General features: G+C 43.3%; 1 protein-coding gene across 3 annotated transcripts in view; it reads right to left on the minus strand.

The window, feature by feature from the left end:
• Positions 1-26,846, minus strand: part of ELMO1 (engulfment and cell motility 1) — a 291,965-nt gene that overhangs the window by 163,950 nt on the left and 101,169 nt on the right. For 2 of the 3 annotated variants that reach the window (XM_079947570.1, XM_079947571.1), the window contains exons 7-13: positions 21,461-21,496; positions 12,974-13,073; positions 10,275-10,426; positions 9,265-9,343; positions 8,642-8,692; positions 6,546-6,668; positions 5,332-5,463 (exon numbers count right to left, since the gene is read on the minus strand). In XM_079947570.1, the coding sequence (XP_079803696.1) occupies positions 5,332-5,463; positions 6,546-6,668; positions 8,642-8,692; positions 9,265-9,343; positions 10,275-10,426; positions 12,974-13,073; positions 21,461-21,496 (673 nt within the window). The remainder of the gene's footprint in view (positions 1-5,331; positions 5,464-6,545; positions 6,669-8,641; positions 8,693-9,264; positions 9,344-10,274; positions 10,427-12,973; positions 13,074-21,460; positions 21,497-26,846) is intronic. The other variant, XM_079947572.1, reaches the window with a different exon arrangement.

Below are 26,846 nucleotides of genomic sequence, written 5' to 3' on the forward strand. Positions count from 1 at the left end.
AAAATGAAGGGGAAATGTGTGTGCATACTATGGAGCGAATGCATGCTTTCGCTGAAGCCAGGAGAGCGAGAGGGGTCGGTGCACACCGACCCCTCTCGCTCTCCAGGCTTTAGGCAGCTATCCGCAAGCCTTCTGAGTTCCCCCCGCGCTCTGAAAGCTTGCGGATAGCAGCCTGCAGCCTGAAGCCCGGGGAGCGCAGCGCCAACTCCCGCTGTGCTCCCCGGGCTTCAGGCAGCTATCCGCAAGCCTTCGGAGCCCGGCGGGAGTTCCCACCGGGCTCTGAAGGCTTGCGGATAGCAGCCTGTTCTGGGGGCTGGGGTCGGGGGAAGCTCAGGCTTCCCCCGCCCCAGCCCCGCGGCTAAAAACGAAGCCTCAGAGGGCTGCAGAGAGATATCTTACTGGCTACTGCTGGAAATCTCCTCCCCGGCCCCTGCAAACCAAGGATTATTATGTCATGTGAAATGTCAAAACCCCTGAGCATAGGCGCTGTGTCCTGTTTTCAGACTTCCCCACCTGCCACCAAAAACTTTCCCCCTTTTATTTATTTCCTTTATACCCTGCTCTTCCTCTGAGGAATTCAGAGCAGCTCATATGTCAGCCTTCCCCAACCCGGCGCTCTCAAGAATTCTTGGACTGCCGCTCCCTTCAACTCATGCCAGCTGGGAAATGGAGTCCAAAACATCTGGAGGGGAAGGCAATTACATACGGTCACAGAGTGGGCAGTTCTCCAAATAGTTCTGTACCCTGCTACATTTGAGTTTGTCGCCATGGAGACTAGCTAAAATTTATTCTAATTTACTTTGAAGTTTACCATAGGAAACCAGCCAGCTCAGAAGAGATCGTGCAGTCAAGCTCAGCATTCTGACGTAAGTTTCATGTTTTAAATGCACTGAGCAAGGGATCTGCACTACAAGAAGTTCTACGAAATTCTTACATCATCTCTGCTCTTTTTATTCATTATATATCCTACTCTCTACAAGCACAGTATTCCTGGGAGGCCTTGAAAGCCTGAGTAAGGAGAAAAGTCCTAACTGCCTTCCTAAACAGAGGCAGTGAGAGAGCCATGCATTGCCAGATGTCTGGAGAATCAGATCCTCCTCAATTTATTAAACACCATTTTGAAACTCATAAACTTAAACACACCACTCAGTTAACAAAAGAACATGCACCTTTCTTCCTACTGTTTTCTTTTAAACTCCATGATCTCATATCTTTAGGATCATAAGTGAGTGTGTATGTATTTTCAAGCACTGAAATAACATTTTTCAGCATGGATCCAATACTGAAAAATAAAGACTATTGTACTAAGCCATTCAACAAAACACAGAGCTTGGGTGGCCATCTGTCATGGATGCTTTAGCTGAGCTTCCTGCATTGCCGGGGGTTGAACTAGATGATCCCGGGGTCTCTTCCAACTCTATAATTCTAAGATTTTATGATTCTATGAAACATAGCGTCAGGCAATTAAAACAAAAATGAAAACCCACCAGCAGCTAGCTATACTGTAATGTAATATCTGCTTTCAGCTGGCTACGTGTATTTACAATGTCGAAACAGGAACATTCAAATCTTCTCTGTGATAAGATATGCACATCTCATCTTAGGGGAAGGGTCTGAAATACCCCCTCTGGTGAAGACCCCAATTGCAGGAGGGGCCAATTTCCAACCACTGGCTTAGCTCTATAATTCACCTACTCTGAAGGTGCACACACTCATCACATGTCAGCTGTCAAATGTTCCTCCTTCCTACTAGCCAGATCTGCAATATGAAGCACCAAGGTGCAGCCCTCAGCAAATTCACTGGTACTGAATTACTGCTTTGTTTGACTTTTTAAACCCTCACATTCCTATTCTGATAATCTGATATTCAAATTATCAAAGGTCATAATCTTTTGTAGACTATTAATTGATCAATAATGAAGAGCTGATTTGCTCATATTCATAAACCACTAGTTTATTTCTACTGTTCTGGCCAGGAAATCTCAACATTTTTCAGTGAACACCTGTTATTAGTCACACCAGATGTCCAAAATAGAGGGCTTGAGGGGCTGTAGAAACCTTGTTTAAATTAATGATTTTAGACAGGGGATACAGAATACAGCTCCTGATTAAAGACTCCTGCCAGGCACAGTGACTGCCCCACATATCTTGCTGAAATTCTCCTCTTTAAAGCCTGTCCCCAATTTACTGCTTAATTAACTGCAACTAATCTGCTCCATACAAATAGTCTGGCTTCCTTACAAATCACTTTGAATATTTTCCATGAGGTTTCCTATTACTGTAGATACAGTTGAACAGCGATGGCTAAATGTTCAGTGTAAAAGAAGCAGAACTGCCACATTCCAGTGCATTAAAAGCGAGTAACATTCTTTCAATGAAAATAGACAACATTTTGAATCTGTTGTTTTATTAATTTTGACACTGGAGCATGCAAAGAGCCTCCTAAGCATTTTGACTGCAAGTGGAAGCTGTTTTCAAATCTGAAAGACAGCCCTCATCATTGCAAACCTAAACGAAATGCAATGCTTTAGCAATCTAGGATATTTCTGCTGGAACAAGTTGGTTCATTGCTACTGCAGCCGTATAGTTAAAGGTCCGTATAGTTAAAGCTATGGTTTTCCCAGTAGTGATGTATGGAAGTGAGAGTTGGACTATAAAGAAGGCTGATCGCCAAAGAATTGATGCTTTTGAATTATGGTCTGGAGGAGAATCTTGAGAGTCCCATGGACTGCAAGAAGATCCAACTTCTCCATTCTTAAGGAAATCAGCCCTCAGTGCTCACTGGAAGGACAGATCCTGAAGCTGAGGCTCCAAATACTTTGGCCACCTCATGAGAAGAGAAGACTCCCCGGAAAAGACCCTGATGTTGGGAAAGATGGAGGGCACAAGGAGAAGGGGACGACAGAGGACGAGATGGTTGGATAGTGTTCTCGAAGCTACCAGCATGAGTTTGACCAAACTGCGGGAGTCAGTGGAAGACAGGAGGGCCTGGCATGCTCTGGTCCAGGGGGACACAAAGAGTCGGACACGACTGAACAACAACAACAACTTGCAAACAGAATTCAAAGGCAATGTCTCTCAGCACTCATCAGCTAATCTGCACCCAAGAGACATCACTTTTAAGTCCATCTGCGAGTGGCTTCCATACAAATCACTTGCCCACGGACTTCAAAGTGATGGCAGTCACACCTTTTCCCGTCTCACACATGACATCAGAGGTAGGGTAGTTGGGCGTGGTTTGGGGAAAATGGTCTTGCAGGTCAAATAAGGTCCCCTGTCAGGGCTCATTAGGCATGCAAGCCGAAGGTCCCATACCCTTGCACTACAAAGGTGCCCAGAGTGCTGGGCCATAAGATCTCAGCTGGGGGCAAACCCAGGATGGGCCACATCCAGTATCTTGAGACTAACATAGCTGGCTAGAACTGGGTAGCAAAGGACTAACGACAGCTCGTAACTGTAGACACTCATATCCAGTTATGTTCTGGATATGGCCATAACCAACCGATTCAAAACAGAGCATATGGCTTAACTAAATTTCCTAGCTGCCTCTGCATTTTCTCCTCCCATTTCAGTGGCCTACTCTCTGGGAAGTGGGATGCAGGTGGCGCTGTGGTCTAAACCACAGAGCCTAGGCCTTGCCGATCGGAAGGTCGGCGGTGCGAATCTCTGCGACAGGGTGAGCTCCTGTTGTTCAGTCCCTGCTCCTGCCAACCTAGCAGTTTGAAAGCACGTCAAAGTGCAAGTAGATAAATAGGTACCACTCTGGCAGGAAGGTAAATGGTGTTTCTGTGGCATCAGTCTTAACCATGTTCCTTGTACTGCCCTTGTAGTTGGTTAGGTGCTGCAGTCATTGCCACACTTGTTTCATGATGTTATCAGCTAAATAATTTTCCACCTTAAGCTTATACTGTTGTTTTGCTGCCTTAATGCCTTTTTTGAGATTTATTCTCGCCTCTCTGTATATGTCTATATTCCCTGTCTTAAAGGCAGAATCCCGGATTTTCAGGAGCCCTCTTACTTCAGCAGTCATCCATGGTTTACTGTTCCCATAGAATCTAATGCATCTCTGCGATGTTACATTATCGATGCACACTTTAATACAGGAGAGTATAGCATCTGTGTATCTATACAGATCTTGATGTTCAAACACGCTCCAATCAGTGCTCTCAAAACAAGCCTGGAGCTGGCTAAGAGCACCCTCTGGCCAAATTCTAACTGTTTTTATAACTGGCTGAATTCTCCTGAGAGGGATGTACTTCAGACATAGAAAAACTGAAGAATGGTCGGATGAGCCTAAGTGGGGGAAGGGGATTGCCCTGTATGCCTGTTTCAAATTGGAATACGTGAGATCTAGAATATTCTGTCCTCTAGTGGGAAATTTCACAAACTGTTCTAACTTAGGAAAAACCATCTTTAGGCAGGCTTGATTGAAGTCCCTTGCCACAACAAGGGCGCCCTCTGGGTGGATTTGCTGCTGCTCGGAGATGACGTCATATAGCTTAGAAAGTGCCGCACTGACATTAGCATCAGGTGGAATAGAAACAGCTATAATAATTATGACAGTTACTTCTCTAGGCAAATAAAATGGCCGACATGTAACTGCCATCAATTCTAGATCTGGGGAGCAATACTTGTAAGCTACTTTGCTGTTAACGCACCAACCATTGTGTATGCAGCTTTACCAGAATCACTGTTTTTATCAGAGCGATAAATTATTCGATTTATCAGCTCAACTGCCGCATCCGGTACTGCTGAATGTAGCCAAGTTTCTGTAATAATTACCACACAGCTCTCACAAAGAAGCTTGTTTGCTGCCATCAGCAACTGTAGTTCGTCAATTTTGTGGATGAGAGATCTGGTGTTGGTCAGGAAGACGCTTGGCAGTGCTGGTCTGGTGGGTCTTTTTCGAAGCTCTGCAACCACGTTTTTGCTTTCGCTCTTTTCTCTTTCGCTTCTTTCGGCACTTCCCCCTTCCGTCAACAATCCATAGAGATCCTGGAGGTCTTACTATGTAGTTTTGTATACAGTGGGACCTTTGAAACTCTCTAGTTATCTCTATTTTTCTTGTGAGCCCGATGTTTACCAGTTTTATGCATGAGTAGGTGAGGTATTGGGAGCTCAGAGCCGCAGCATATGAACGCGCCGCCATCTTGGAACCAACAGCTAGGCATGTGTTGTTAAGCCTGAACAATCCAGGACCAGGGCCAGTCAGGCTGGGTCCAGGTTGTTGTGGCTGATCTGAACCAGGCCCTGAATCAGTCTGAGGTGAAGGGGGGTTGCACCGCTCTAAAGCAAACTAGACCACTGTAAGAATTAAGGGAGAATACTCACAATGAACCCAAGTTTTTTGTAATCCCGTGTGTACATAGATTTGCGTTTCTCAACATTGCCGCCACTGTTGTTCGGTTCAGACTCTGCATCGAAAGCAATTCTTCGGAGTTCAAATATGATATCCCTTTGGGCCTGATGGGGTTGTAAAAAATACATTGCCATTTTTTAAAAAAGGAAAACATACACACAACACTGAATATCAAAAGTAACGCCAGAACATGTCCATATCACATTTTCATTCTCCCAAGTTTTTTGGCCTTAAAATTTCTATTTTAAATTGTAGTACGATGTCCTGTTGTTCCCCAAACTACTAGTTTTAAACCTGGAGTTTAAAACTTGTTGGTTTTACTCTGTATTAGATGTTATGCTTTGGTTTTATCATTTTTAAAAATACTTTGTTGCTGCTGTAGTGTAAACCACTCAGATAACTCGTTATTAGGAACTATAGTAATTCTATAACTAAACAGTAAAAAAAGGTAGCTGAATTATGCTAAACATAGAACTTTGGCTTGGATAAAAAATATTAAACTGGATCCACAGACTCTGCTGGTATACCCCCAGGTATCCTCTCCAATGTCAGAGTTGCAGTGCTGGAAAAAAACACCAGTTATGGACCTTTCTATAGCTGCAGGTAGGAGGTGATGAGGGCAGATATCTCTCTCTCTCTGTGCAGAGGGAGATCTGAAAGATCCAGTGGTTCAAGGGACCATAAAATTGCACCCTTTGTGAAGAAATGAGAATGGTGTGACATGGCATATTTACTAATTCTCTTGCCTGTCCTCTGGAGTTTAAAATGTAATTGGAATTACTGCTTCAAGCTTTTTTTTAAAAAAAAACATACCCCAAGCATATTTGTGCATACTTAAGAAGTAGGGCGACTAAGTGCCTTAATTTTTTGTTGTAATTTAGTTCTACTTATCCTGGTCTGTCTTCAAGATTCCTCTCTTGTGCTTTATATACCCATATGGTCCCTGCCTTAGATTTGCCTTATATTCTGCAGCTGAACCATACTAGGTGCCTTCAGAACACAATAAATGGTGCCTGACTTTCTTGAGAGGTATACAGGAATTGCATGTTATTTTTTTCCTTTGTGGCCTCTAAAATAAAGCACACTGCTCATCACTCATGCATAACAAATCTTTTCCTTTTCACTGAAGTGGTTTCCCTATTTCTACAGAATAAGTGTAGCAGTTCAACAATATTGCTTTGCTTACCTGATCTTGGGGGTCCATTTTGGTCATCATCCTGTCTTCCAGTAAGTTAAAGGTGAGCACTTGCAGAACATAGAGCTGATGTGCCATTTCATTATTGATGGCCCTCTGAGCTCTGATAACATACTGAAAATAGTAGCAAGAGCAACAAGAGCAGAATCACCAGGCAACCTTACATAAAGTTACATCAAGTTAAGTTTAGGCAGGCAAGGGGGGTGGGGTCCAGAAATAAACTTCACAATTGGAGATATAATTATATTTAACATAATTGTTTTGCTCTTCTCTTCATCCCCTTCCATCCTCTCCATTGCCTAGGACAGGGCTACCAACCAACCAAAACACACTAGTTATTTTGTAGATGCCCACAAGATCAGTAAACAGCCTCTTTTTGCTGCCAGCCTGAGACAGCAAAAACAAAGAAGTCTGTCAAGCACCTGGCTGGTCAAAGCACACAATTGGTAATATGAGTTTAGTTTAAGAAGTCACAAACCCTAACAATGCAATCAATACATTCACAGTTCCTTTAAAATATGTGAGTAGAGGAATGTGATTCAGCTTTTTAACTGTGTTATGGAAACTACAGGGAGGGGCCACATCTTTATAGTTGTTAAATGTTACAAATATTATGCCTGAATGTATCCTTTCGACTTGACAGCACAGGGAAGATGCCTACCTTTATAAATCATATACAATCAACTCCTTTACCAGTTTCCTCCATTTCAACGCTATTATTTTGCCTTTGGAAAAACGACTATTTTCCCTGCCACCTCCCCAAGCGTGAGGACATGTATACACACCTCCTACCCCAGGAAGTGCTCAGAGGTGACAATTGCTGAGCTGATTGTTGGCCAAGGAAAGCCAAATCCCATCACCAGACTTGCTGAGGGGTCCAGACATGCAAAGGAAGTTCTATTGTTCTTCGGGTGGCGGGACTTCAGAGCTGTTTGCCTATGCTAATCTTATACCTGGGTCTTGCCCTGACATGTCCGCACATGCTAATCTGGTACAAAGGACTTGTCTGGACATGTTTGCCAAAGTTGAACTAGTGTAACCCCTGTCTAAAGGTAAAGGGACCTCTGATCGTTAGGTCCAGTCGTGGCCAACTCTGGGGTTGTGGCGCTCATCTCGCTTTACTGGCCAAGGGAGCCGGCGTACAGCTTCCGGGTCATGTGGCCAGCATGACTAAGCTGCTTCTGGCGAACCAGAGCAGCGCACGGAAACACCGTTTACCTTCCCGCCGGAGCGGTACCTATTTATCTACTTGCACTTTGATGTGCTTTCAAACTGCTAGGTTGGCAGGAGCAGGGACAGAGGAACGGGAGCTCACCCTGTTGCGGGGATTTGAACCGCTGACCTTCTGATCGGCAAGTCCTAGGCTCTGTGGTTTAACCCACAGCGCCACCTGCGTCCCTCTCTGCCCGTCTACCCCTCCCCTTTTGTGACATGTCAGTGATGCAGCAATGTTGTATCAATGATGCTGTACAGTGGTGCCCCGCAAGACGAATGCCTCGCAAGACGAAAAACTCGCTAGACGAAAGAGTTTTCCGTCTTTTAAGGTGCTTCGCAAGATGAATTTCCCTATGGGCTTGCTTCGGAAGACGAAACGTCTTGCGAGTTCTTGCAAGTTTTTTCCCTTTCCCCCCCTTTTTCTAAGCCGCTAAGCCGCTAATAGCCGCTAATAGCCGCTAATAGCCGCTAATAGCGCTAAGCCGCTAACAGCTGTGCTTCGCAAGACGAAAAAACCGCAAGACGAAGAGACTCGCGGAACGGATTAATTTCATCTTGCGAGGCACCACTGTACAAACTGTATTCTGGGTTATGGTGAGAAAGTTTTAAAAGCCAATGTCACCCATGCCCGGGGTTCTTACTGCTGTTTGAAACTGTTGCGCAACAATAAAGGGTCTAAGTCGACTGACTGCTTTTTTGCTCCAAATTACTTGGCTGGAATTCCCTTCTTTTACTGACCGCATGGACCCGCGGTGGACTTGTACCCTGACGAACTGGGCTGTTGAATAGTCTCTCAACCCAGAATCTTCTTTAACAACTGTTACTTTATCAAAAATGAGCACAGAAACATGAACTGAAGACACAGCACTCACTTGTAAGATGATTGCCCGAAGTTGCTTCTGTGCTAAAATATTTGCCATTTCCTAATTTTGAAAAAAAGAAAAAAGAAGAAGCAGTAACAATTCAGTTTGAAAAAAGTATACAGCTCATTATGGCAGCATCAGTACAATGCCTTGTTTGGTTATTAGGGGAAATCTATAATCTATTCCTCAGAACAAGGAAACTACCTTCCTGTTGCTCACTTGCATGATAAAAGACGAAGGGAAACGGACTGCGCTAATTCTATTTCTGTGAATTGGGAAGAAAACCACTCATAAGCATCTCCCAATGGGACACAACCTCCAACTTGATTTAACAATACAGCTGCCAATCACCTGCATTTAAAGGGGCAAGCTCAGTATCTTAACAGAGTGACAAAATTAACCAGGACTCCCTATTGTATGTATCTTGCCAGAATAAACAGTTTACTTCTTAGAGAAGGGTAGCACATCTCAACTCTGCCGTCACTAGCTTTCATATACAACAGTTCAAGCTATAATTGTCCGACAAGTATAACTAAGAATTGCGTTTATAGCACAGTTTTGGCCAAAGCAGCTGTGTTTTCAACAGGTACCACCACAAAGTGACCCACCTAATATTTTAACACCCAACTCACCTGTCTCCTGTCATCAGGCGCTTTGAGGAAAAGTGCATTTATTACGGCAATGGTGTAGGTTTGTATTTCTTGATCTGCCCTGTATCAGAGTATAATATAAAGCAGGTATACAAAAGTCAGGCTTTAGATAATTTTTGTTGTTGCTGCTGTTTCTAGAATAGAACAATAAAGTACAGGTACAAGCTGCTAGAGTGTGGTAGAGGAACCCTACAAGCCTTTAAAATGATTATATTCTAAATTAATGCTAAATTAATGCACAGCTTCTTAACTGCAGTAAGTCGTCAGCTCAAACTGTGTTAAATCTATATACCGTATTTTTCACTCTATAAGACGCACCAGACCACAAGACGCACCTAGTTTTTAGAGGAGGAAAACAAGAAAAAAAATATTCTGAATCTCAGAAGCCAGAACAGCAAGAGGGATCTCTGCACAGTGAAAGCAGCAATCCCTCTTGCTGTTCTGGCTTCTGGGATAGCTGCGCAGCCTGCATTCGCTCCATAACACACACACACATTTCCCCTTACTTTTTAGGAGGGAAAAAGTGAGTCTTATATAGCAAAAAATACGGTATTTGTATCTCACTCGTCTTTCAAGGTCATGATGAGCATACATAAGTCTGGTTTTTATCTGTGGAATAGTTTAAAACGGCAGGCAAGAGACTTGCTAGAAGCTCCAGAAAGCTTCATTGGCTGAGCATATGCAGCAGGAGAAGAGCGTCTCTGAACTGAATGTAGCCAGGGAGCCATGCAGAACTGGGAAGGTGAGCAACTCCAGGATGGGGACGGTGGAATTAGCTAGGATGGCCTATCTTCTTCTTCCCTTCCTTGCAGTCAGTTCTCGCTCCACCCATGTGGAAATGCAGGATCATGACCAGACTTGGGTAAGAACTTTAATCCTGGCTGATGCTCCAAATCCTTAATGAGATCTTGTCAATTTTAAGGCTGCTTTCAAGGTCATCAGCTGTAACTTTAACCATTATTCCCAGACAAAAGTAATGCAAAGCTACTCACCCTTGAAGGTGTGGGATTAACTGGCCAATTGTAATCTCCTGTGCCACCTTCTGGTACAGATCATGGCTGTTCAACACCATTGACTCTAGGATGGCTAGTGATCGTTGCAGTATAGCAATGTCAGAAGGAAACTTGCTCACGTAACTTGCTATCTATAAATAAATCAGGTTTCTTGTAAGAGGCCATGGGTTGGATAGAAGGAAATGTTCCAGCAAAATAAATAGCATTTGGCCAAAGCAATAAACCCTGGGTGTCAAATCCTGGGATAATAGCACACTCTGGTTTGTCTTAATCATGGTTAATGCCAGTGCACATGCCACACATGGATGGTTTAGGGTGCCAGGGTCAATCTCTGTGGAACCAAGGGGGTTTCTTGACCAGGTGCTTATTGAGCATCTATTTACTGAGTCATTCACCCGGACACATGCATATGGCAATCATATACTGCCAGCATTGGGTTCTTGTCTCACACTTCCCAGTGGAATTTTCCATAATTTTTCTTGTCGGCTTTTTACAGTTAGAAAAACGATGTGATAATTGCACTAGAAATTGTGGGGTGCCAACTAAATCTTGTGCAAATCAGCAGCCTGTATGGAAGCAGAAAACACTTGACTTCTGAAACCACTGTTAAGGGTCACTGAATATTGCTCCTGTCCCTGCCATACGCACCACACAAAATATTCAGAGATATAAAGAGAGGCTTTATATTTACATACCTGCATGTGGTTAACAGCTATTCACCCAGACTATGCTATGGACTTCCTTTTTCTCTTGCAAACCCAAGACAAGCATGTTTATAATTAAGAGTTCCTCTTGGGAAATGTTTCCTTAACATGCTTACATTATGATATTATAAGGTAATGTGAATTCCATTCTCTCTTCTTTGCCTTCTCTGGCCTCTTTCCAGAAACTACTTGTTCCAAAATAGGTCAACCGCATACGAAAAAGTCTCAGTGCAGGGCTGCTGCAACATCATTCATAATTTGCCTTACAAATATTGTTCATCCTATGCCATTATAGCATTAACTTACAGGTAAGTTAATAAAATTACAGAAATTCGATCAAATATGAACATCATCGGCACAACCTAGGAAGAAGTGAGCTGTGACTAAATTCTGTTAACTTAGCAGCAATTAAACCCCATTCCCTCGGCTTTTGTTGTTGTTGCTCTCTTGTTCGGCAATGAAATTGTAGCATATCCATTAAAATGCTTGGCGGTTTGTCATGCCCTTCCCTCTAAGATCAGTGTGGCTTATGACTTCTCGTTTTATCCTCACAACAAACCGATGAAGATAGGCTGAGATGCAGTGATTTTCACAGCATCCTGCATACAATATCTAGCAAGCATGATACCAAACCATGGATGTTATTAAAACTTAGACCAGGCACCCCCAACCTTCGGCCCTCCAGATGTTTTGGACCACAATTCCAATCATCCCTGACCACTGGTCCTGTTTGCTAGGGATCATGGGAGTTGTAGGCCAAAACATCTGGAGGGCCGCAATCTGGAGGGATGCCTGACTTAGACCCTCCCAGACCTTTCTAGAAAACACCACCAAACTGGTTATTGAGTATACTTCAGAGCAGGGGTCAGCAACCTTTTCAGCCGTGGGCCGGTCCTCACTGCAGTCATATTATGTAGCACCTATCCATAATATGGATCCCATGCCCTTTAAAAATGTGGTTTTTCTTTTGGGGTGGGGGGTTATTGGGTCGTAGTTTTAATTTTGATTATATATTTTGTGGTTTTATATTTTGATTTTGTTCTGTGAACCGCCCTGAGACCTCCCGGTATAGTAGTAGTAGTAGTAGTAGTAGTAGTAGTAGTAATAATAATAATAATTATTATTATTATTATTATTATTATTATTTATTATTATTTATACCCCGTCCATCTGACTGGGTCTCCCCAGCCACTCTGGGCGGCTTCCAACCATTCAAACATTAAAAACTTCCCTAAACAGGGCTGCCTTCAGGTGTCTTTTAAAAGTAAAGTAGTTGTTTATTGCCTTGACATCTGCTGGGAGGGCATTCCACAGGGCAGGCGCCACTACCGAGAAGGCCCTCTGCCTGGTTCCCTGTAACCTCATTTCTCGCAGGGAGGGAACCGCCAGAAGGCCCTCGGCACTGGACCTCAGTGTCTGGGCAGAATGATGGGGGTGGAGACGCTCCTTCAGGTATACAGGACCGAGGCCGTTTAGGGCTTTTAAGGTCAGCACCAACACTTTGAATTCTGCTCGGAAACATACTGGGAGCCAATGATGATCTTTCAGGACTGGTCTTATATGGTCTTGGCGGCCACTCCCAGTCACCAGCCTAGCTGCCGCATTCTGGATTAATTGCAGTTTCCGAGTCACCTTCAAAGGTAGCCCCACGTAGAGCGCATTGCAGTAGTCCAAGCGGGAGATAACTAGAGCATGCACCACTCTGGCGAGAGTGGTATATAAATTCATATATAAAGTATAGGGTGGTATATAAATTCAATTAATAAAATAAGAAGAAGAAGAAGAAGAAGTCGTCATTCTGGTGCCTGACACACAGTATTTCCAGGCAACTTCCAAGAATAGGCTGATACTGGCATGAAAAGCTCCCAAGCGGCCTCAACCCCCCCCCCCTTCCATTTTGTAAATGAACAGAACAGATGTGTGTGGAAAATACATCTACTCTGACCCTTAATGTCAAGCATAAGCATACTGTACCTTTTTAATGAAAGCCACAGAGAATGTGTCCCATGATACAATTCCATGATCCATCAGTTCAACGAAAGCCGTCAGAGTAAAGGATAACATGTCTCCAAAGCTGGAAGAGACAGGAGCCATAGCAGAAGTGGGGTGGGAGAAGAACCATGTAAAAAGCAGTGTGAAACCTTTGGGCAAGAGGGGAAAAACAAAGCAAAGATGTGCAAGAAGGGGCAGAAGCAGAATAAAATGAAGGCCGTGCAGCAAAGCAGCATCAAGTGATATCCACATGGATCCCAAAGCAGCGTCAACTGGAAGGAAGCGTTTGAGGATGTTTCTGCCTTCTGTGTGGGAAAAGGCTGTCCAATGCCCAAGAACAATAACATTGTGCAGGTGTCAGCCTGCTCATTCAAAAACAGGACACCCACAAAAGACTTGCTTCTCTTCCCAATAATAGATCCATTGCTGTTTAAACAGTTCCCCGCTTTTGGACAAACACCAGCCAACACAAAAATAGGCCACGGAATCATGTTCTTCCCTCCTTCTCTACCAGATTAAAGCTTTTATCAGCACCTTTGCTATTCATCAGAGTTTGGAAATGAGCTTTAAATTCAGATTTCCAAAGCATAGCAAACAAAACACTCTGTTTATTGCCAGTGCTAGCACAGAATAATAGAATTAGAGAGTTGGAAGGGACCCTGAGGGTCATTTAGTCCGACCCCCTGAAATACAAGAATTTCAACATGCAGTCCCCCATCCAATTTGATGCCATACTGGACCCTGCTTAGCTGTGCAAATATGCTAGCAGTTTTATTGTTGCACCACTGGTATGGCCAGCCGGGGTTGGTGTGTTCGGATTCAGGATGGATAGGGGAGGGCACATGTGAGCTCTGAATTACAGTTAAGGAATGAGGTACACATCTACAGAACCTCAGCCTGACAAATTCACACCCACCCCAATGTGAAAACCACTCTATAAAACCCTATGGGAACAGCCTCCAGGTTTTTTTGGGGGTGGGGCGGAATACACTATGAATATGTGTAGGGTTTTTTGATTATCATTTTTAAAAAGAACAGTGTTCTAGTTAGCAGGTCAGATATAAATCAGGGCATATTCTTATGCAAATGGAACTCTGCTGCAAAACTATCTTCTCCCTAATTGTTCCACACCATTAAAAAAACACTAGCTAGATACCTTTAGGCTTTTCTTTAATACATAGCTCGTGATAATTCAACCCAGGAAGACTACCTAGAAAGCAAGAAGCCCTTAAGCTCAGTCAGGTGGAAACATACAGAGAGAGAGACTTACACTCATAACTCTGGAGTCCAGCACACTGAACTGGAAGCTATAGCGTCGCTGGCTAAGGAGCCAAACTGGGGTCCTGATGTTGGTGATCAGAGGATCATGGAACCCAAAGTTAGCCTTTGGAGAGGAGCTGAGACATTCACAAGCACCGTCCCCCGTGCCAGAAGAAGCAAATGCCTTTCTCACCACCTTGCCAGTCCAATGGCACAGACTATGAAGCGCAGGAGAGCTGCCCATCTCCAGGCCAGAGGGCAGATGCTTCAAGAGAATCTAGTTCTCCCCGGAGGGACAGAGCTTAGGTCACATGACCTGGAGAAAGAGGCTCGAAAGGCCTCATTCCACTTCCAACACTTGTCAGAGCAAGTTGTCCACTTTCCTTGGGCTGCACCACAGGACCAGTACAGAACAGTTGCCACCATGGCAACCTTGATTATGTCATCATATTGGCTGGAATTTCCAGTGATGAGCAAATTCCAGTTTCTTAGCAACCGAATAAATTCAGTGGTGGACTTTATAGTGTCAGTTTGCACAGAATGAAACCTAGAACAAACCTTATCTGGTTTTTAAACTCCAGAGGGAGGGTTAATCAGTACCTCATAATAAGAATGTAAGGAGAGTCTGCTGGATCAGGCCAATGGCCCATGGAGTCCAGCATCCTGGTCTCACAGCAGCCAACCAGATGCGCTTGTGGGAAATCTGTGAGCAGGACCTGAGAACAAGAGCATTATCCTACCCTGTGGTTTTTAGCAACTGGTATTCAGTAGCAGACTGAGTCTGACCACGGTGTCAGAGCACAGCCAGCTCATGCAACTGCCTGTTGTACAATGACACCTAGTGGAAGAAATGAAGGCATTCTGCAATACTGAGAACTGCTAAACATACTGCATTTATGATGCACATGCAATGGACTCACATTATACCAGAAAAATATACGAGGGCGCTAGGATTGCATGCAGCTCACCACCACCACCAGGTATATATAAGCAGTAATGAGCTCATTTGCTCTTCCTCTCATGCAGCAGCAAATATGGCACCTTCCAAAATTTTGTTCTGAAGTCCCGCTGGAAAGAGGTCATGTAATATTTCCTGGTGCACATGCTTCTCTCTCCCACCCCCACCCCCACCCCCAGTATGCTCCAATTCCCTTCCTGGATCGGGACCACATCTGAGCTTAGCCATTCTGTGGTTTGCCATGAATAAAGGAAGTGACGCAGGGGGAGATGCCAAATCTGAGAGAAGCTTTGCACAGGAAACACCATGAAGGGCTGCTTGGGTCACCTAGCATCTCTGCACACCCAGAGGAGTCCTATGTAAGGGATGGAACCAGGTGAAAAAAAAGGAATGAGAAAGAGGAGGAAACTACTGCTTCATACAACACTTAATAAATGAAATTTCTGACCACAATATATGGTGATGACCATGGGCTTGTAAAGGTAAAGGGACCCCTGACCATTAGGTCCAATCGTGGCCGACTCTGGGGTTGCAGTACTCATCTTGCTTTATTGGCCGAGGGAGCCAGCGTACAGCTTCCGGGTCATGTGGCCAGCATGACTAAGCCGCTTCTGGTGAAACCAGAGCAGCGCACGGAAACGCCGTTTACCTTCCCGCCAGAGCGGTACCTATTTATCTACTTGCACTTTGACGTGCTTTCGAACTGCTAGGTTGGCAGGAGCAGGGACCAAGCAACGGGAGCTCACCCCATCGCGGGGATTCGAACCGCCAACCTTCTGATTGGCAAGTCCTAGGCTCTGTGGTTTAACTAACAGCGCCACCCATGTCCGACCATGGGCTTAAATGGCTTTTAAAAGGGTTTGGACAGGTTCAATGGCTATTAGCAATGACAACTCAATGAAAGCTGTTCTAGCATTGCACTTCATCTTAACTGGATCAGGGTATATTTTTTAAGCATACACAAAGGAGGGGGGGGGGACTGGCTGCTCATATCCACTGAGGGGCACAGTGAGTGGAACCTTTAAAAAAGAGCACCAAACTACATGGGATGTGAGGGACAGGCAACCAGATCCCCTAACACGTTTTTGAATAGATCCCCCAACAAGGATATGTTTTGGATCAGGGCAGTGTGCATTGGTGAGGTCTGCGTGAAAACCTTTCCCCTACGGTTTCTTTCTCTGACCTGAAAATTGCCCTCTCTGATATTACCAAATCTGATATTAGTTGTGTGTCAAAGACAGATAACCATTATCACATCTATCTTCACTCGCAGTTTCTACATGTTCCATTATAAAATTAAATGCTTTCCCCACAAGGTGTCATCACAGTACCAGAAAAATCTTCCCGGGAAGGCAAGTTCAGAAAAAACACTCTAAATGCCGAAGAGACAGAATTATTCCAGGCCAAAGTTAAGACTTCAGAAGAGAAGATTCAAGTACTGATGCTGCAATCCTGTGCACATTGACCTGGGAATAAGCTCAATTTTACGCAGTGGGACTTACATCTAAGTGAATACATATATACTCCACAATCCAATTTATATGGCATAGTTGGGGCATATATTCAAATCCAACTTAAATAAATGGGCACGTAATAAAAAAAAACCCAGTATCTTATGAACCACCCCCTGTCCTTGTAAACAGGCAGGCAAATGCTGCAAACTTAACTCATTATTAAATATGAATCAAATGGCAGTTCAGCACAATGAGACGTTTGTGGGGCAAGGAAAGAAAGGCTGTTTTCCTCTCTGCCGACAGAGTGAGGGATTCATGGAGGCTCCTTGCTGCAGCCGCATCTGTGCGCTTGGGGACTGCAGCTGGAATGTACTTCGCCTGCACACTGCAGCCCAGAGCCGCCTCGAGTCAGTGACATTCCTTTGGCATCTGCTTTGTACAAACAAGGGCCCAAAGTGGAAATGTTAAGTTAAGGCAACAGTTGTGAGGTTAATACTGCAGGGGAAGGCCGCGGGGGAACAAGCCGGAAGCAGAGAGAAAACTAGCTACTGTTGGCACAGCAGAAGCAGTCTCTAGGCTCAGCTTATTCCCGTTTAACGGTGCTTGTCACCACAGACCAAAGAGAGACGCAGGGTAGCTTCACAAATGGCTTTTAAAAATGCCAAGTTGGGTTGAAGTTATCAGAAATATAAGCAATTAAACGTGCACCTTTCAACCTTACAAAACATTTTTTGGTAGCCACAGGTGAGAACGGCTTTGACCATGAATTAGTCTTCCTCAGAGATCTAACGTGCAAAGGACTTATTGAAATCTATTGTGCTTTTGGCATACACCAACTTGGAAGTGGTGTATATATGTTTGTGCTTTGTGAGCTTGATTCTCTTTCATTTGCTTCACATTATCTGTTCCTATTTATTAAAAAATATTTATAGCCTACCCTTCGGCAGGGCACAACAGTTTAAATAAATAAAATTATAGAATACACAACAATAAAATCATTAAAATATCTCAGCAAGCAACAGAAACAACTAAAACCACAGTACAACCTGGATAGTATTTCCTACACAGAGCCTTCTGGCTAGCCAGCTGCCTTATACCAGGTTAGACTATTTCCCATTTTGTGCAGGAAATGTATATACATGCCAAACACACATTGCCTCCACTGCAGGCATGTTTCCCAGGCATGCACTGCACATATCTAGCTGCCTGCTCAGAGGCTCAGAGCAGCTTATATATAGTTCTCAGGCAGTCTGAAATCCAGGCAGCTTACAAAGCCAAACCTGCTTAGCGTCAACAGCAGAATGGTGTGACGTGCCTTCTTCAGGCGATTCTCCAAGCATGAGCATACAGGCAAACAGACAGGTCTGAATTGGTCACATGTGGTGGAATACCTGCAATTTCCTACCTGGATGTATTGTGTGTGTTGCAATTGCTACATCATATATGAGCACGGAAAAACTAGAGCACAAAAATGTAATCTGAAAAGCTGTGGCACAAGGGCAGCTCACCAGATCAGAAGGGAAAGATAAAATAATTTCTATTACTATGTCCATCTTACTAACAAGTTCATCTAAAATTGTTCAAATCAGTTTCAGAGATTGCTGCGTGATAATGCCAACCAAACAGCTCTGCGGGACTCAGCAGTTCATGTGACTTCTTGTTCTTTGCTTCAGTGAGAGTTAATTTCTTGGAATCTCCCAAACATGCTGTCCACGTGTAGAAGAATTAGAAACTGAAGTCTGGTTCCAATTGCACTGTGCAATCAACACAGAGCTTACGATCCACTGTCACATGAAGTTCCCCTTTTAGTAGTCAGATGTACTTCAGTGCAAGTGTTGATGCTTTAAAGGTAAAGGTAAAGGTAAAGGACCCCTGACAGTTAAGTCCAGTCACAAATGACTCTGGGGTTGCGGTGCTCATCTTGCTTTACTGGCCAAGGGAGCCGGCATTTGTCTGCACACAGTTTTTCCGGGTCATGTGGCCAGCATGACTAAGCCGCTTCTGGCGAAACCAGAGCAGTGCATGGAAACGCCGTTTACCTTCCCGCCAGAGCAGTACCTATTTATCTACTTGCACTTTGATGTGCTTTCGAACTGCTAGGTGGGCAGTGGCAGGGACCGAGCAATGGGAGCTCACCCGTCGCGGGGATTCGAACCACCGACCTTCTGATCGGCAAGCCCTAGTCTCAGTGGTTTAGACCACAGCACCACCCCCATCCCCGTTGATGCTTTAGAGCCCATTAATTTAATTCACTATGTGTTAAATGCTCTTCCTTGAGCAATTGAGAGGAGGACTCCACCCATTTCCATGGGTCCATTTCCCACAATTCCTGACTTGCTGTTATGTACAAACAAGGGATCGTGCTTTAAAACAAATTCTGATTCACTAAACAAAACAGCATCAGAGCCCACGGGTTTGAAGCTGACTTGTTTTGAGACTGACCAGTTACCAGTTAGCTTTAAACTATATTCTTTGGTTCATATGCAAGGACAAACCAAGAATTCTACAAAATAAGTGCCAGCATGGTCTTTCTTCCCAGTTGCATGGGGAAAGGGAGGGGGAGTTTATGAGCCCAATGCTTTCGAGTGCACACTATTTCCAAGCAACATGTGATTTGGATTGGATTGGATTGATCTTTATTACGGCCATTGGCCCGTTACACGACAGTTTCCCATACCAACATAATATACTTAAACCTCCAAATTTAAAATCGCCAAAACTTACAAAAGACAAACAGGAACCGAAGCAAAACAAAAACAAAGACCACCATCATACATTACAATAAATTTGTAACCTATACATCGCCCTCTGCTCATAAATTAATCAAGGATATCAATGGTGATATCACCTAAAACATAGATCATGGTTTAAAACAATGGTGATATCACCTAAAACATAGATCATGGTTTAAAGGGATTATCCAGATTCTTGATCAGCGTCCTATCCCTAAAGAAGAGAAACGGTCTCCTGTGTGGCTCGGATAATCCCTTAAAAAAAAAAAAAAGCAACATGTGATTATCCTTTGCACTGCACTACAAGGCCACACGCACCCATTCTCTCTGGCCGTTCTGTCTCCAAGCACATCCTTTCCACAGGACGTCTCCTCTTAACCACTCTCACTCTTAACCACTTCCAACTCTCCTAGCATAGGCCTCTTCCTTCCCTTGGACTGCTTGCTATTGACTTCCTGTCTCCACTTTTCCTGGATATTTACTTTGTTTCCGATTCTTTCCTGTGTCCCTTTACCTTCTCATCAGAGCAGTTAATCAGATGAAGGAGCAAGAGTAGCTTAGACAATGGCAGCCTGAGTGCCTTCTGAACCCACCGCTCAGCCCAAGATTACCTCCAGGCTAACCTTGCTACAAAGCCCATTAGCGCATGACAAGACTGTATTTTTAAAGAACAATTTCTAGCTTTGTTTGTAACAGCATTAGATCCCGATCTTACATATTTGAGCTAGTGTGTCTAATGGCAGCAGCAGCAGCAGCCAACAGAGCTCCATGCTGAATTTAATGGTGCAGATAGCAAGTTCTAGAATCACATCTGGGAGTTATTCTAGTGTAACTTCAAGCAGATACCAATTTCTTCCACTTAGGAGAGGCATTTGCAGAAATCTGCTCATATGAAAAGAGTTAACATGCAGGAATCCCCTGAATATACACTTCTTGTTTTTTAGTCATTTAGTCGTGTCTGACTCTTTGTGACCCCATGGACCAGAGCACACCAGGCACTCCTGTCTTCCACTGCCTCCCGCAGTTTGGTCAAACTCATGCTGGTAGCTTCGAGAACATACACTTACTCAGTATGAAAGTCCCACTTTAGCAGAACACAGAAGTCTTTCCTTTTATTCTGAGAAATAGCACTTTCATAGAATTACTCTAAATTTAGGAAACCCGGTATAGTCATTGGTGATGCATTGACATTGCATGTACAAACTTAGAAACAAGAAATGTTGTGCCAAAACTTATTCTGGCATACTGTAGACCAGTCTTGAAAAGAGAGAATAAGACACAGGAAACTCAACTGCAGCCACCAGCAACTCAGTAGCTTTCATGCTCACAAAACTGAGAAATGTCAAGAACCAGCATGAATAAGAATCATGCATCAGCAGGGGCTAGAACAAATTATGTCCCTTGAGATTCAAATGCTTTTATCTAGTCCTTAATTCCCCCAGAAACTAAGCTATTATCATTACTACCTCAGCATTCAGAAATAAGTTAGCTGGTCGGAAGTGAAACCTTCTTTCCTTTAACTTGAATTGAACTCCTGTACTATCAGTAGGTTTAAGATTAATTTGAGTCAGCATACCACTAATCAAAAGCATGCTTATTCAGAAAATAGTTGACACTGCAATTTCTCCATTGTTCCAAAACCATTTTACCTGGTGCTAGAAGTTAAAATGACTGTGACTCTCAAGTTTATTACTAAACCATCAGCTTCCCGGATGCACCAGGTGGGAACACAGGATATTCATGTAAGAGGGATGGTAGCTCAAAGCAAAAAAAGAAAAAAAGAAAAGCTAAAAGGAGACAGCACCAGCAAATAGCTACAGGAGGTATAGGAAAACCAAGCATACATTCCACAAGCATTGCAAAAATAAATTAAAAAACAAAACAAAAACTGAAAGCTCCGTAATAAATCTGTGGCATGTGGCATAAAAGAGCAGGAAAGAGAAGCAGATTTGCTTGATCAAAATATGCACAGGTATTCAAATAAATAAAATCAGCAGGGAGGCCTGGAATTTAATCATGCAAAGAGGAGGAAGTTTGCAGGGTCATGAGCCAATCAGATTCTTACCAGGGCTTCATTATCTTCTGCAATTTCTGATATCGTCTGCAAAAATTTAAAAACTTTCAGATAAGGAGAAACATTGTTAAGACATTTTCCTGCTAATCCGCATTTGAGTTTTACAAGGCCATTTGAACACCACCAGAGGAACTACAGTTGGAAATAATTCAACTGAAGCAGACTTGAAATGGTAATAGCACGCTTTAATGCTCTTCGGAAGAAAATAATGTAAAGCAACCCAATCTACCTTTTAATTCAACAACAAAATCTCACAGAAAAGGGTGGGGGGAGAGAGATTGCTTATTATTCTAAGGAACGCTTAAGAACATTGCCTGCATATCAGAACCTCACCACCATGGGGGACAATAGTATGACATCGCCTATTAGACAAAGGCCAGAAGTTTCTGGGGACATACAATCCTTTTTAGCTGTCTCTCAAACTTGTCGCAGAAGCAAGCAGAAGGGTCATCTGGGCCCAGACATCAGCCATAAGAAACTACATAGCTGCTGGGATCATAGACCCCTGAGCTCCACCCTCCAGCCAGGTACCAAACCTGGGAGTTTGCTGGCTCAAGTAGCAGTCAACTCCATCACAACCGCCAAGGAGTCTGTCAGCAGCTTCCAAGGGACAATTTGGTTATTTGGAGAAACACCAATGGAATGCTTAGGGGCGGAGTCCCTAGAAATTAATTAATTAACAAAACAAGAACTGATACCAATGCTACTGGGGGCACAGGATGGCCAAAATGAAGGCTATTTGGGGAAATTCTTGTGATAACCATCCTGGCAGCTAGCAACAATTACACAGTATATCAATCACAAGAGCATGGAAATATTTAGAGGAATTTATGGTACAGTCGAATCTGGGCCATAGCTATTGCTGAAAAATGAATTCAAAAACTGTGGTATACTACTAGATGACAAGGAAAAAAAGGCTGGTTTTCATCTACTATGAAATAAGTTACTATTTGTAATTCTTAGTAACTTTTAAGGGAGAATTATCATAAGACCTTGAGGACTGTATCATGATATTTACAAATAAAACAAATCTTTAAAAAAAATGTTCCCCCCACACCAATAACAGATTTTTTTTTCACAATAATGTGAATGAAATGACCCACATTTATACTTTTTTGTGTGAATTTGTTTAATTTAAACTGTTCTGTTTTCCTTTACTTCTTTATTCTTGTGTGCTAGTAAAGTATATACTGTTCAGATAAATAAAAACTTTGTTTTTAACTGTAGAAAGTTCTATTTTCCCCCTTCTCTCTTTTTAGGATATAAAAGGATAAATGTTTGTGTGAGCAGCTCAAAGCCTTACGGAAAAGGTGGGGTATAATCCTACAACTGGTCACTCCCCCCCCCCCAAAAAAAAATCAGAATCAGAATCATAACCATAATATGATGGACTCAGCTACACAGGTCAATTTATAACATTTAAAATGTGTTATAAAATGTGACACCAGATGGTGCTGTAGAGCAGAATCCACAGTCAATGGCAGATTGCCTTGGGAGTTCTTTATACCCCTATAGCTTTTCTTTATAGCGTTTTTTTTTATATCTGTGTAGATACAGCTCTCAAGTCCCTCACAAACACATGCACTATGAGCATTTAAAACTCTACAATTCACCACCCTCCAGTTAGCACACTATGGGTCCAGCTCAGGGCCGGATTTAGGTTTGATGAGGCCCTAAACTGCTGAAGGTAATGGGGCGCTTGATATGTCCAGCTGTCCTTTGTCAACAACAAATTGCCGCTGTTTTTGTGTTGAATATAAGCTATATGGGAATTTGCAACCAGTCCATGCAGAATGTAGGCACCCTATATATAGAAATGAGCAAACCAGTGATATTTTAGGAAGCAGGCTAGCAGGTGAGGCCCATTACTTACACCATGGGAGCCTACGCAACACAAAACACTGTTGCTGTATGTAGGTTTTATTTTATTTGTATTTTATCTTATATTTTGGAAATGTACATCGTTTTCTTTTCTTTCTTTCTTTCTTTTTTGGGGGGGCGCAAGAGAGTGGGGCCCTAAGCATAGCTGTCAACTTTCAGATTTGAAAATAAGGGATCAGCAGCCTCACCTGTCCCAGGGACAGTCTATGGGATATCTAACAATCCGGGATAGCAGCGGGAAACGGCACTGGAATAAGGGAATTTCCCGCAAAAAAAGGGAAGGTTGACAGCTATGGCCCTAAGATATAGCTTGTTTAGCTTATACATAAATCTGGCACTGGCCAGCTCCTGCTATTCCTAACAACTCTGCCTGTGGCAGCAAATAATAATAATAATAATAATAATAATAATAATAATAATAATAATAATAATTTATTATTTATATCCCGCCCATCTGGCTGGGCCTTCCCAGCCACTCTGGGCGGCTTCCATAAAAACCAAAAATACAGTAAAATCACACGTTAAAAACTTCCCTGAACAGGGCTGCCTTAAGATGTCTTCTGAATGTCAGGTAGTTGTTTATCGCTTTGACATCTGCTGGAAGGGCGTTCCACAGGGTGGGCGCCACTACCGAGAAGGCCCTCTGCCTGGTTCCCTGTAGCTTTCCATGGCCACCTGACTTCTTGTGCTTTACAATATTTGCACCAAATCCCACGGCAATGTGTAACCACTACAAATCACTATAACAAAATGTGACAGTGTACAAGTGTGTGAATAAGGTGAATGCTTGCATGGTGCAATTTTGATAAAACAGCCTTGTATTTAAGCCATAGCCTGGTAACCACAGGAACAGGAAACACTAGTAAAACCTTCTTCAGGCAAGGAACTTTCGTGAGCTTATTTACAGAACTTGAGCACTAGTTATGAAGGTTCGTCATACCAGCCATTGAAATAAGCAGGCTGTACAGAACAGACACACAATTCAAGACATATATGAATACAGTAGGGAGTTTTTAAATGCCCATCCCCTCAAGACGGAATCTAAGGACACAATCCTCTACTAACACCTTCAGGATGGGCCCTATGGCAACTAATGGGAATTATGCAATATACTGGTTGTGACGGACAAGTTTTTAGCCAGCTATATCCTGAATCAGAACACCTGAGGGGTAACTTTCAAACACAACATAAAGTGCTGAGTCAAAAGCATCACATATGTGAACAGGTGTTTGTTTGTTCTACCTGAAGGGAGGTGGCCCTTTTCATCATCTGCAAAAAAAATAGTATAATAATCCTTGGCATTTGAGGCACAACCTTTTGCAAGTAATGGTACCCCTTTCAACCTTACTTATATGTGGCAGAAATTACAGGATTGTGCAATGAAACCAATTTAACCCTTGGTTGCTCTTCAAATTTTCGCTCTAGCTAAAATACAGGTATCCAAATCTGTGATTTTAATACATTTCTCCTGTTACATCAAGTCGGAAGGGGAATGAATCAGTGCTCTAATTTGAAGGTTCTCCCTGGAACTTCCTAAACATAACGTATAGGGAAACAAAGGGAAATCAAATGATCTTGCTTGTCAGCAAAGTTGCTGTGAGGTTAACCAGACTGGGCATGACTTGATTCTGCATGATGTTATTTCTGAAAGCTGAAGTCACAATATTTGCCTTTTGGGGGTTATATGAACTATAATGCGCTGAACAATGATGTTCTAAAATTAGTGGGCCAGAAGGATCCGCCTTATGCAGAGTGGTCTGTGAGAAAATTGAATGCCCTTTAAAAGACTCTGTAACTCAAGAGTACAAATGAGCCGCAGACTTTTGTTCATATTAATTTTAACAGAAGAAGAAAATCTGAAACAGAATGGCAATATAATGTTATAGAATAATAGTGAAAGGATACTTGCTTAGACATTTGCCTACCACAATATGCTCACTGTTTGTCCTCGAAGGGACTCTGGATTACATTGCTGGCTCTCTACCAAAAGGACAGCAGCTCCTTTCGGAATTCCTCAAGCCACAAAGGCTTAATACTTGCTGAATGTGCACCCTTCCTATCTGCCAGGAGTCACTTCCAGCTGAGACAAATTTTGCCAGCTCTGACGAGACCAGCTCCTTTGTGGCTTATTTGGCAAAGCCTCTGGTTATAGATCAAGAAGGCCCCTTGTTTTCAAGTTCAGTTAGGATGTCTTAGGGGGAACAGGGAATGATTGTCTGTGGCTCAGGGCTCGGCTGGACCTGTTTTGTAAGGAAGAACCTAAATCTGCCCCCAGGGAAACTTCCAGCTCAATCTGCAGAAACAGAGAACACCGTGACAATATGCAGTGGCTGCAAGATTGCCATTTCCCAAAACTTGGAATACTCTGGCAAGTTTTGAATTGGAAGAGGGCTGCAGGGGGTCGGGCAGTGGCAGACAGGGAGAGGGGGGTGCAGAAACAGGGGCCTGCATGAAAGGAAAGGGTACCACATAAAACACAATAATGATGGCTCCATATACAGTAGAGAGAGAGAGAGAGAGAGAGAGAGAGAGAGAGAGAGAGACTCCTGTTATTTAGCCTTACAACCACTGCAGCAATGTCCTTAGCAGAATTAAAACAAGCTGCAGGGAAAGGAATTATTTATCTGCAAAGCTCTTGGTGGAAGTCATCTCATTCAAGTTCATGAACAATTTCCTTCAAACATATGAAGAAGAGGCACATGCATCTCCAAATTAAAGGTGCAGCGCACTTCTTCTTTGTCTGCTACCAAGGCTATTGCGACCTACGTAAGTGGGGAGAGGAATTCTCGTAATAGCAGGAAGAAGGTAAGTCTGTAACTCCACACTTATGGAAGAGCTGCTGAGAACCTGTAGCACCACCACCACCACCACGTTAGACCACAACTCCCATCACCCCGGACCACTGGCCATACTGGCTGGGACTGATGAATGCTGGGGTCCAACAACATCTGGGGGACCACCGTTTCCCATCCCTAAAATCAGCTAGTCCCTGTGAATATCTCCATATCTGTGCTGGCCCTCCTAGGATGGAGTCTCCATGGGATTCCAACACAAGTGGGATGGTTCTCACATGCACATTTATTACAGCAACTAAATCAACCCTTAACGGCTGCTCAGCAACACATTCTTTGTGTATGTTAAGACATGTGCGTGCGCAAACGCACACAAACACACATCCCCATGAATGACTGCTATTGGCATGGATCTTGCCATTTTGCACTGGGCACATGGAAACCACAGTGAGACTTTCACATCAAATTTGATGGAGCATAAAGGAGATAGCAGGTGCATATAATGACTCTGGAAAAGAAACTCTCCTTCCTTCCTTCCCCTTACAACAAGCGACTGAAGCTGACAGTACTCAGTTGAAATCAATGTCAAAAATGCATTTTAAAACCTGTATTTTCAACAATGATGAACCACACATTCAGATTTTGTTAAGACACTCTGGAATGCTATGCTATTTATATAGCCACAACTTTTGAATTTGATGCAA

This window comes from Podarcis cretensis (genome assembly GCF_951804945.1).
Source record: "Podarcis cretensis genome assembly, chromosome: 12".
Taxonomy (NCBI): Eukaryota; Metazoa; Chordata; class Lepidosauria; order Squamata; family Lacertidae; genus Podarcis; species Podarcis cretensis.